Here is a 12,957-nt window from a genome sequence, read left to right on the forward strand (position 1 = left end):
AGCTTGATCGGATATCTGTGACAATGGGGCCAATATATTCAATTAAATTTTATGTTTATACTATAGACATTATATTCTTGAATTTTAATTCCTATTTAAGTTTTGACCAATTTGTTGCTGCATCAAAAAGGTTTACACCTGAAATTCAATTCTTGTTAATTTTGAAGATTTTTTTTTACCATATTTCTGGTGTATGATTTATTATTTTAATAATAAATAACAATTAAATGAATTTATATCCATGTATTTATTGGTCACATTTTGTTATACAAAGTTAGGAAAGCAATGATTAAGTCAAGCCTGATGTTGCCTTACACATAAGAGAATGATCCCAGTCACTTCCACACAGTGAGGCATTATTAATTACGGCTTATTAATTAAACACTAGTATCGGATCGGTACTCAGTATCGGCCGACACCCAAAGCCCAGGTATCACTATCGGTATCGGGACTGTAAAAGTCGGAATGGTGCATCCCTATTGCATACATGCATACCAAATCCCAAACAAAAACCATACAGTATTACCCTAGCCATGTCAAGTCATGTGAAAGCGAGTGAGCTCACTGGCTCTCTTAGCTCAAAGCTAAATAGACACTGATGACCTACAGATATGTACATATGGAACAAAAACACACACACTAACACCCATACTGAACACACGCCTGCTCATGAAGTTCAAAGAGACTGTTTGCTATATTTAATCCTAAAGAGGACCCAGGTGTCCAACCTTACAGTTGGGTTCAGTAACATGTTATTAAATGTGAATCATTTTGCATCCCTTAACAAATCCACAAAGGATTAGCAGCCAATATTTTTAAGTACCTACAGTTATAAATAAATTAAAAGCACTCATAGACGCATACAAAAACAATCCCTCTCAATCATCATTTATGACCCACTAGAAGTATGTGGCGGTGTCTGTATCTACAGAGATCCTGCCCTCTGCATGTTTTTTCTTATCTTGCTGTGTTCGGGACGTTTCTGCAGTGGTGGAAGAGGTACTCAGGTCTTTTACTGAAGTAAAAATACAAATACCACAGTTTAAAAATACTCCATTGCAAGTAAAAGTCCTGAATTCAGAATGCTACTTAAGTAAAAGTATGCAGCATTATCAGCTAAATGTACTGAAAGTATCAAAAGTAAGAGTACTCATTATGCAGAACGGCTCCATTCAAAGTGTTGTATTATTATAGAATATTATATTATTCTGTTTTTATCACTAAAAAAAAAACTTTTAATGTTGCAGTTCTTCGTCAACCTCTGTAAAAACGTAGCGACCAGGTGCCATATCGTAAGTATGCATCCAAGGGATGGCTACGAAAATGGTGGCTACAGCGCAAAAAAATAATAATGCAGATATAGCGTGGCGAAAATGCCAAGCGAACAAAGCTCGTTCCAAAACCAGAGTGAATCTGGGGTTGACTTTAAACCGCTGGCGACCACCTTAACCCTCGTTGACCCGGGGAGGAGGGGCCAACTTTGAATGCTGTGTTTACAAACCGCAACCTATAAATCTTACTCATTGTGCCTTTAATATTTAACAACAAAAACTCATTTGGAGATTCAAAGATTCAAAAGAAATGTGGAACCAGCTTTAGTTGGCTGGGACGACGGAAACAGAAACAGAAAAAATGTCAAGTTGTGACCTAAATAATTATGTACACAACCTGTGGCTCCAACCTGAAAATGAGATGCGTGTGTGTGTGTGTGCATGTTTGGTTCAGTAATCAACAAAAGGAACTGGCCTGAACAAACATAGAGCCAGAAGTGCAGGCAGGTGCTACCATCGGCCTCTTTTCCTCTTTTCTCCAGACACACAGGCTTTGTGGTAGTCTGCAGAAGGGTCTCCTAAGGCCAGGGTCACCTCCCTGTAGACCACCACAGCTCTGCTCTGGCTCCCAGATGTTCTCACACACACACACACACACACACCAGAAAATGCTGCTGGAAGCTGAAAACAAACAAACATAAATGGACCGACATTTGTTTTATATGCATAGTAACTACTGCATGTTTTTTATTTGGATGTTTATCTCTTTACCAAATTGCCCAGTACAGTTTACAAAAGTTGTATTGTTTGTTTGTGTGTGTATGTTCCTATGGCGCTCCGTCTACTGTAGGGAAACCGACAGCCTTCAAGAACGGGACTCTTTGTATGTACGAAAGACTTGGTCAAAAAACTTGATGCCGATTCTGGTGTGTGTGTCCGTGCATGTGCATGTGCATGTCTCCCAGCACACATTATGTGAGTCAGTGCCTGTGCACTTGTTGAATAAATGATCTATTCCTGGGTCTGTCAAGGAAATGGGGGGAGTTGAGGCGGGGTTTTGGATGCTGATCAGGACAGACGTGTGTGTGTGTGCGCAATGGTTTGCTGGTGGAGGAGGGCAGTGGAATCCACACCAGACCATCTATTATAATGACAGGAAGCAGGAAGTACAACCCCTTCACAGTCACATGGCTGCCAGCTGTCTTGGCAACTAAACGAGGGAAGATAGAGAAGATGATAGGGAGTGTGTGTGTGTGTGTGTGTGTGTGTGTGTGTGTGTGTGTGTGTGTGTGTGTCTGTGTGTGTGTGTGTGTGTCTGACAGTTTGGATGGAGAGTGCGTAGGTGGAGTAGTATTTGTATGCGCATTCCTACACGTGAAGATGACGTGTTTCTGAATGGAATATCTGCATTTGGAATAAGAGCAAAGGCTTGAAGTTTGATTTTCGTGGAACAACTTCAACTGTCATCCATCCAAAATCTCCATCGTCCTTCTCCTCTAATAGAAAACTACTCAAATCTATATGCCTCGAGTTTACAACCACCAACGTTATGCCAGATCCAGTGCAGGACTAACCTCAAGTTTTCACCATATGGATGTGTTTAAGCAACTGCAGCTCTGCACACACAGGCGCAGCGCACGCCCACTACAGAGACACAAATATGTACATATACATTTCCCACGTATGCACACATAACCTCACATGCAAACACACTCATGGACTAAAAACACACATTTTTCTTGTGTACCATTTCTTCCCAGAACCAAATCAGGATGGAATGAATGACAGCTCTTCCTATTCAAGAATACTAAACTGTCCACAATGGCGACGAATACGTAAAACACAAAATGTACATCTTTGTGTGCATATGACACAACACACATACACACGGCGATGCATCAAGAATCATCTCGGGTAGCTTTCATCTGTCAGCCTTTAAATTACTCCAGGTTTACAGGCTGTGAACTGGCTAACAGACGGGAGTATCAAATTCAACCGCACAACGACGACAATCATTGCAACCTGAGACCTTCTGTTGCCTCTTGTGAACTTTGGCGCCCCATGGACCCTAAAACAGCTTGAATCTTAAGACTATGATATGGACTGTCAAGAGAAGTCACTCATGCACATATAAATACTCACCTTCAGACAGGTGGGCGGTGAGTGGCGTCTGTGTCTCCTTGCAGTAAGAGACCAACTCTTTGGGAAGGAAGTCTACCTGTGTGATCTTAGAGGCTCCCAGTCTCTGCATCCTGCGCCTGGGTAACAGAGACAAGATGTTTTTTATTAGCAGTTATATTGTGCATAAACTTGATTTGTCCCATATACTTTTTGCATTTGTTTCAACGTTTAAAGCAATGAATAACATGTAGAGCCTTGTGTCTGTACCAACCACTATCTCAATATTCAGAAGTTTGCGTCATTAGAGTGGTTGACCCTTTAATTGGGATATTAAATTAGACTATTAATGAGTGCCATGCAATGCCAAATAATGTGTATTGCATTTAGGGCTGCAAGATTATGGCCAAAATGACAATCACAAATATTTTTTATCAATATTGACATCACGATTATTCATTGATTTTAAGGGACAAAATGTTTTTATTGCACTTTCACATTTAAATCAACAGAGCACTGCTTTCACTTCCATGTTGTGCTACATTCCTGTTAATGTACAAATCTTTGCATCAAGACTGGTCCTTATTCACAGTGCATCTCCTAGAAGCAAACTAAAATTGAACCAAAACATTTTACCTAAAATTAAATAGACGGAGCACTGCTTTCACTTTCACGTTGTACTACAATCCTGCTAAATAACACATCTTTGCATCAAAGTAACACTTCAAATAAGGTTCTTGTTCACATGAATTCAGTGTATTTTCATTTTGCAAAACAAGTAATATAGAGTATATACTCTTCTACTCTGGACTGCAGCCGCTACAGAAGTTTTTCACAGGCCGGCGCTGCAGGGTGCACATGCAGCAGCATGACAGCTCCCCAAAAGTGAAGCCAAATCGTTAGTTTAGGAAGCTCTGTGATTTTCTTTCTTGATGTGGAAAGCCAAAATCGTGATTAATATTTGATTAACCGTGCAGCCCTAGTTGCAGTATAACTTTTTGTCAGACAGTGAACTAGAGGAGAGAAGAAAGATGTACCCGAGCTCAGAATCAGCCTGCAGCTGCAGCACAGAGGGGTCTGTGTCCCACTGCAGCGTCCTGATGTCACCAACAGGGGGGGCAAGAGAGGACATGCATGTTTACAAACAGACGCATTATAACAAACACACAAACATTAGCACACGTGTCAGTGGCGCACAAACACATGTAACCACATGTATGCGCATACACACTCACCCCACAGACCACTTATCCAGAGAACAGCTTAACACCGGGATTCCCATAGAATTTCATGCAAAGATGGCACTGTTAATGGAAAAATGTTATGGATATAGCGTGGGAGGGCTATACATTGGGGAGACATTATATTCCATTATACTATAATGTGCTCTATTTATTTAAAGATCTCTGCTCATCTCTTGTTATAGAGTTTCATGGTCTTCTGCCAGGAATCTACATGTTGAAAATGCCGATACATTTATGGACATTGTTGGGTGGAAAGAAGGTCAAAATGATTTCATTGTTTTCAGTGGGAAAACAATTTGACCTGATGACTTTTAAATGCAAGAAAGCTCTGCAGAAATGTATTTTTAAATCATCTACAGCATCCAATTTTAGCAACATGTGTGACATGAATCCATATGTGTGTCATTCTGTGTCTTCTCATGTTTCATATTTGTGCCAAATGATGCATGAAAGCCATGAACAATGTATCCAGCAACATGATTTCCATCTCACACCTACACAACATACATCATTTATGTACTATACATATTCACATGATAATGTTCAGCATATAAAAAAAAAAAAAATAATTAAAATGCATTTTTTAAAGATTTAGCTCGCTCGACGTACATGACAATATACTTGTCATGCATCATCGACGCCAAACCTTGAGGGAATTGCTGAGCTCATTCAGTGCATTTGCATAGTTTCTTCTGCACTTTATTTTGGGGAGGGAGGAAAAAGAAAGAGGTGCCGAGGTTAAAATCCTGGATAACAACACACTGACTGATACCCTCCACCTGGAAAGCATCCGACATATCCTTAATGACAGACTGGAAGTATTTGAAAAACATTAGCAAGGTATGTGGGTTTATTTTTTATTTTATTATTTATGTTTTTGTGTGTTTTGCCTTTGGTATTGTTTGTCTTTTCTTATTACTGAAATGAGGCATGATATTCATTTCACACAAGTCTGTATTAATGATATGCACATGCTTCCTAAAAAAATATTTGAAAGAGTTTATTTTTGGGGAGGTAGGAATCACTTGCTTACAGGGAAATCAAGCAGCGACTGAAACCTAGAGAGTTTTACGGCAACTTGGTCGAAATCTACCAACTGTGAAAGGATTCCAACATCACTACACTTTCTGATGATACCTTTTAGGGCCAGTGAACAGTACACGCCCATCAGACCTTCAGCTTGTGCCGCACGGCGCCAGGTGAGAGTGGCAAGGCATTTCTTTAGCCTGACAGACCGGCTGTTTTGCAGTAACAGGGATGACACTTTAAGCAGCAGATTGTCAACTCTGTGAAGGCTGAAATGACTTCTGTGGCTCAACTCATGCAAACAGAAAATCTTTCGAGCTGGTATTAAATGGAGACAGTCGAGGAAGTCACCGGAGGAGAGCAGAGGGAACGGAGGAAAGAGTGGCACTGCGCTGTCTTGATCTTAAAAAATCATGATGGGAACACACTGCTAAGACCACTGACAACACTGCGGGTGCCTCTCTGTGTTCACATGAGGGGTAAACTCAGCTAAAGAAAGGAAAGGGGATGGGGGGGAGGGGAGGGATTCCTGGGTTTGACGTGAAAATGCTTACCTTGAGCTCTGTGCTTGGGACTTGTTTTTAGAGATACCTGACCTAAGAAGGGACACACACATACACAGCCACAAATGGAGAAGCTCAAAATGGCATGCCATCATCCAGGGTGGATTTGGGGGGAAAACATCTTTCATTCCAGGCAGTGGAACTAACTCACCAATTTGTAAAATCCAATTTGTAAAAGCTAAAGAGAAATGGAAAGTCTTATAAAAAGAGCATTTATGTCTGCTAGGAACTTTATTGAGCTCCCACACGTTCTTAATCCCCAATTCCACCCCTGGCCATACCAGAACAACACATCACTAATGACCCCTGAGGGCATCACTCACACACCGACCTCTACAGTCAGGCTGCCATTAAAAAAAGCAAATGGAAAGCGCTTGATGACCACTCTCTTCTCAAACTGCAGGTTTAATTCACCAGAGCAGCCATGTGCAGAACTTAAAGGTTAAGAGTTGCTCCACTGGTCTGGTGTGTTATGGATGTATAAGCATATACATAAATGCAGGAGCATGTATGACACATGAGCTAGTAAGCATTGCAGAACAGTGACAAAATGGGAAATGCTTACATTTTGTCACTTGTGCTCAAATCAACAACTTTAAAGCAAACGTATGGTTCATGCTCATTATATTCAAAACATATTCCATTAACTGGCTCACTAGGGCTGCTTTCTGAAAGTTTACCCACGTGGTATTTACTTTCACAGAAAACATCTGGAAATTTGCGTCTCTCAATATTTTCAAACTACCGACTTCTTCGCGGGAATGACTACAGCGGAGACTTACCTCAACATCAAAACTTAACTTCTCAAGACTAGTTATGAGAAGCAACAAGCTGCACAGTGGTCATCAAAACACCGGATGCCATGACAAGTGACGGATACCACATTCAAAACCTAACAAGGCACCACGACCTCACCATTAGTGACACTCATTCTTACCTAAACCTGTTGGGCCATTGACAAGAAAAGAGACAGAATGTGTCAAAAGTGACAACATAACCAAAATTAAGCACAGCCCAAAGCAGCTTCACATTATCATCATTTTTAAACCATGTGAAGTTTAAAACTCAGGCACCACATACAGTTTAGTGGTAACCTCTCAAAAAGCATGTCTGGTATGCAAGAGTGAGCTAGTATAAAATTTCCAAGTGTGATATGTCTTTCATATCCAGCATTTCTTGAACCAAGAGAGACTTCTGACGCTGAACATGAGTATGACGTGCGTGATTTTTGGCCTACCTGCCTGCTGCTCCTCCTCCTCCTCCTCCTCCTCCTCCATCAGCTGAATCCTGGCTCCCCGTCTCACTCGGCGTGCTCACTGATTTGGAGGGGGACACAGGGGTCGGGACTAAATAATGAAAATGACATGAGTCTAACATTAAAGGCTGCAAAGAATGGACTGCTCAAATAAATTGGCATGAAATGCAACAAAGTGAAACAAGAGATGGACAAATAAAAATAAAAAAGAGAGGGAATGCAGGGCATCAGATGCATTGCTGATTTATGTATTTATTATCTTCATACTCAGCTTCATTTGAAGATGCATTATAAATAACTTAATAAGTGACCCAATTTTGAGGTATTGAGGGTGTTGTTACAATTTCAGACCACTAGAGAACAGTGCTTCCAAAAGCTTGCTGGAAGCACCATGGGGATTTGTGTACAAGTAAAGGGAGATCTTTCTTGAGTAGCATACTTTTCTAAATTCATGTTTCAATCACATTTCAGAGTAGAAATAGCATTCATCTCCAGATACCCTATTACAAGATATGATGCATTCAAGGTGCACACTGGAAGAGAATAGGATGATATAAGGGAGTTGTAACATTGACACATCAAACTAATTATGAAAAACGTTCAGCACAGTCCAACCACAATGTGCAGAGGAGGAAGACAGCGTTATCTGATGAAACCTAATAAAAATTGTCTATAAAACTATATCGTGCAGAGTCATGGCAATGCAAATAATAATAGACTTTAGTTATCTGATTATTTCATTATCAGTTAGGCAGGATTTGAGTGATCATTTTCAGCAAATTACACATATAATAGGTTGCTGTGTACATCTCGGGTCTGCTACATCGTGAGTATAGTCTAACCATTAAAGCGTTAAGAGCTTTTTTGGCTGTAATTAATGAAGTTTAGTGTAATTTTAGAACCATCTAGGTAACCTTTACTGTAGGTATTGTCACAATTAGAGGAGAAATATATATAGCGTTTGACAATGGGTAACAGCAGATAACAGCTTGATAACCCAGCTGCAGACGGACCACAGAGAGATGTGCCGAGGCTTTTTAGGGTTGGGTAGAATCTAATGTTATGTTATCTCTGTTGATTCAGTTCGTTTGCTTGCTTCCATGGCTGCAGAAGGCTGTGTTTGTGTGTCAATTTGTTTCATATGTGGCAACAAAAACTTTCCGGACCGGAAGTGAAATCTCGAAGGAGAACATGCTGGCTGTAGCATTGTTGTCGGAGAAGCCAGTATTTCACTTTAGCATGTTTCCTTAATCTCTGATGACATATAATTGTAATTTTAAGATTTATTACAATAAATATATTACATATTGGTCTTTTAACTAAACATTTTGCAGTACAATCACAAGAGAATTGTAAAAGCACTTTAAAGGATTAATTAAATTCTCAAGGTGTGAGAGTATTGCGTACCTAATGGAGGCTCCGGTGAGATGCCAATACTCTGTAGAAGGGCCTCAGTCTCCCTGCGCTTACGGTCCAGGTCTGAATCCTCGGGGATGGCCTCTCTCTTCTGCTGGCTCTCTGACTGCTCAGGATACATAGAACAATGACAGCTTACTCATAATGTCTTAAAGAACAAGCTAACACATGCACATGCATGCACATTTTGATCAAAAGTGCCAACACCAACCTTCTGCACACACATAGATGATTGTATGCACGCATGGACACACACAACCTCAGCCATTACGTGTCACGGCCTGACAAGAAGCAATCGAACACACAAACAATACACACTAGAGTGGGATACCGTATGAGTGTGAGTGGTGTGTGAATTTTGTACTCACTTTTTTCCTTACCTCTTTCTTCTTCCTCTCCTCCTCCTTTATCTTTTTTTCCTGCCTGATTTGGGCGAGGCGTTGCTTCTTGCGCTCCAGCTCTGCTTTTAGGTCACTTTTGTCAGACATGATGTCCTACAGGGGCTTCAAGTGAGAGGGACGAACAGGAATGAGCTACGCATGGCACTGTCACAAGCATGCTCTGGTTTCATTATAACATGATACAGTATAGAGGAGTATAAGTTTATCCAGTGAACCTAAGTGATGCTCCAAAAAACCCCACTGGGTGTGGCAGTTATACATCCATATACAATAGAGCCATGACCTTTCCGGCACAGCAACCAATAAGGACTTGATATTGGCAAAACAGCTGTCAATACTAGGCCATATTGGGCCAAGAGAACTAGTCCAGTGGTGTGTGTGTAGAATATATTTGGACAGCCACTTTGTCTTCTCCTTCCTCAGTCAAATCAACAGAGTTATTAAAAAAACCCTCACCAAAACAGTGTGTAATGTACATTAAAATACTCCAATGTGATTCATGGGAAGGGTCAGGATCTTGAAAAGGCTCACTGACAATGCTCTGAGTTATTACAGAAAGGTGGGCTACCTATTTATAGCAGTCTATGCAGCCTGACCAGTGATTTAGCAAATGAATAGCTAGATGGCACTTGATCCTGGAGGTTTTAAAACCATCTGCTAGAGCTATTTGGAAGAATAAATGGGGGAAATATGCACACATACACAGTAGAAACAAAACAGAAAAACACAAGTGACATAGTTAAATATGTACACAAGAAGAAAAACAAACCCTTAAGGCGTTTGTTTAACAGGGCTTATTGCATTTTGCAAGCTAGCTAATCATATATTTCACAGCATGTGTACTTGCGTCAATGCGTTTAAAGGCCTTGCCATAAATACTGTGAGTGAATTTAATAACGAATAGCTGACAAAAAAAGGGGGACTATTTTACATCGCAAATAAGTGCATAATGTACTGTTTATTGTTCCACTCGTACCTTGTCCACTCGTGCTGATAATGATGTGTCACCCGGCAAAGATGCTGTCTCACTGCTGCACCCGAAAGATGATTAAAAAAAAAGAAATCAACACATCCTCTAACCTAGATCACACTGAATTAAGGCCTCTCGGGAACCACCGAATAGGTCGTTTCTCGTTATTGGTGGTAAAAACCGAGCATTTCGGCTGTCGATGACCCAGATAATATAACATAAAACAGGTGCACCGCACGCCGATACATCCCTAGGAGGAGTGGGATGATGCTGAGAGAAGGAGGAGGAGAGGAAATCCCACCTCCTTATGACCACGCATCGTCATCACCTCATGGCTTTTGCAACGCCGCCATCTGGTGGCTATTTGGAGAAGTATACATCTGTGGTTTGGAGGAGCCAAAACTAACAAACACATGTAGACACTTAGACAGATGTTACTGTATCGAAATAGACCGTTTGCTGTTGTTTTTTTACACCGGTAAAGAGGCTCATGGTTGGTTACTTTATGTTGCCACGGCTGGTCCTAATGTGTCTCTAATGAAGAACAACCCGTACGGTATCAGAAATATACTTTTGTTAAGCTGACTAATTTCGGTAAGCATTTAAAAAACGTAATGTAAATCAAGTATTTCGGGTATAACGTTAGCTTGTCGGCAGGGGATGCTGTAATACAAGCTTTAGTGGTTACAGCACTACTACTACTAGTCCTTCTTCTGTGTCTTCAGCTTTACCGCCACCAACTGGGCTGGAGTGTGGAACAAGCGATTATGCAGGAAAACAAATACATAAATAAATAAATAGCGGAAAATAGATTATTTAATTTAAACTAAATCGCTTTCTTTAAAAAAATAAATAAATAATATCATAGTATACTTTGCCTGCTTTTTTCCCCAAGAGACCTCCTCCCTATGTCTGAAGAAGGTGATTTCTCTTGATATTACATATATATATATATATATATATATATATATATATGAGACAGTATGAGGAAAGGAAAAAAGAAAAAAAATACATATACATATATATATATACATATATATATATGTGTATATATATATATGTATGTATATACTGTATATACGTATATATATATAGATATATATATATATATCTATATATATATATAGATATATATATGTATATGTATTTTTTCTTTTCTCATGCTGTCTTCCTGAATATATGTTATATCAGATATAACATGTGTCAGTTATAACACATATATATGTTTCAGATAGAGGGTAAATACAGGCATATTCAGGCAGACAGCATGAGGAAAATGAAAAAAAAATTTAAAGAAAAAAATATATATACATATATATTTTCCTCATGCTGTCTGTCTGAATATGCCTGTATTTACCCTCTAACTGAAACACTTAGTTTGAGCACTTTTCAACAGAATTGCGTTGCTCGATTTGATTTTCACCTCCTGTCAGCTGATGTCATTCACAAAGGCTAACGTCCGAAATCACATACTATGCACTACATACTCAACAGGTGTACTATCGTTCAACATATACTTTTGAGTGAATAAACAGTAGTATGTATCTTTTCGGACGCACTGAACTGTAATTTACGTTGTCACTTTCCTGAGAGCCTCCTTGCCGGTTGGAGACGTGTAACCATGATAACCCGTTATGAACGATACTGACACATTGCAATGTGGGATATATTACGCTGCCGTAGTGTCCAGCGTTGCACTGTAATATTTCCCCGGAAATCGTATGCAATTTGCGTACTAAGGTTTCCGTCATACTAAAATATCTCACATACTGTTTTAGCATACTAAATAGCGTGTTAGTATGGAATTTCGGACACAACCATACACAGCAACTGGAAATACACTAGTTGTGACATCACAAAATTACCGAAATCCTGACAGCTTGTTTCAAACGCACAGTTTCTGAATACGGGCTATTTGTATTTCTCCATGGATTGAGCGTTTTTTATACTTTCACAGTGTTTATATAGCCCTGAAACCTGTTTTATAATAATAATTTAAAAAAAAGACATGAAAATCTCACATTTTACAATAAGGACCTTTAAATTATAGTAATTCACAACCACTAATTCCTTCTTTTCAACCAAAATTACACTGCAACCGGAAATAAACTAGTTGTGACATCACAAAATTACAGAAATCCTGACAGCTTGTTTCAAACACACAGTTTCTGAATACAGGCTGTGTGTATTTCTCCATGGATTGAGCGTTTTGATACTTTCACAGTGTTTATATAGCACTGAAACCTGTTTTATAATAAAAAAAAATAAAAAAAGACATGAAAATCTCACTTTTTTACAATATGGGACCTTTAAATTATAGTAATTCACAACCACTAATTCCTTCTCTTCAACCAACCCACACTTCCTCCACCACATCCTCCAGTTCCAGGGAAATCTCAAGGCCTATGGGAAGGAGGCTCGGTCAGAGCGTCATCAACGCGTCATATTATAAGGGAGTATGACACATGCGCAGTAAAATCTGGCCTGCACTCGCCGAAATTTGTACAAGACAGTGAACCGGCTTGTTACTGTGCTTCACACTTCAAGAGTACTAAACCTAGACTCTAACCAGAAATACCAATAATTAACACAATATCTTATGAAATTAGTAAATGCACCTCTTACTTACAGATTGTCTCTACGGATCTGTGCGGTACGAATTGGACAAAATTCTGTAAACAGACAGGAGGGAA

General features: G+C 39.6%; 1 protein-coding gene across 16 annotated transcripts in view; it reads right to left on the reverse strand.

Moving 5' to 3' along the window:
- Positions 1–10,555, reverse strand: part of dync1i1a (dynein cytoplasmic 1 intermediate chain 1a) — a 64,320-nt gene extending 53,765 nt beyond the window's left edge. The window contains exons 1-7 of one of the 16 annotated variants that reach the window (XM_074612837.1): positions 10,271–10,555; positions 9,274–9,396; positions 8,885–8,999; positions 7,458–7,568; positions 6,214–6,259; positions 4,427–4,486; positions 3,414–3,529 (exon numbers count right to left, since the gene is read on the reverse strand). In XM_074612837.1, coding sequence (XP_074468938.1) covers positions 3,414–3,529; positions 4,427–4,486; positions 6,214–6,259; positions 7,458–7,568; positions 8,885–8,999; positions 9,274–9,381 — 556 coding nt within the window. In that variant the 5' untranslated portion in view covers positions 9,382–9,396; positions 10,271–10,555. Of the gene's footprint in view, positions 1–3,413; positions 3,530–4,426; positions 4,487–4,624; positions 4,687–6,213; positions 6,260–7,457; positions 7,620–8,884; positions 9,003–9,261; positions 9,397–10,270 lie in introns of those variants that run through there. The other 15 variants (XM_074612828.1, XM_074612834.1, XM_074612827.1 and 12 more) reach the window with 15 other exon arrangements.
- Positions 10,556–12,957: the final 2,402 nt, after the last annotated feature.

This window comes from Sebastes fasciatus, chromosome 17, assembly GCF_043250625.1.
Source record: "Sebastes fasciatus isolate fSebFas1 chromosome 17, fSebFas1.pri, whole genome shotgun sequence".
NCBI classification, from domain to species: domain Eukaryota; kingdom Metazoa; phylum Chordata; class Actinopteri; order Perciformes; family Sebastidae; genus Sebastes; species Sebastes fasciatus.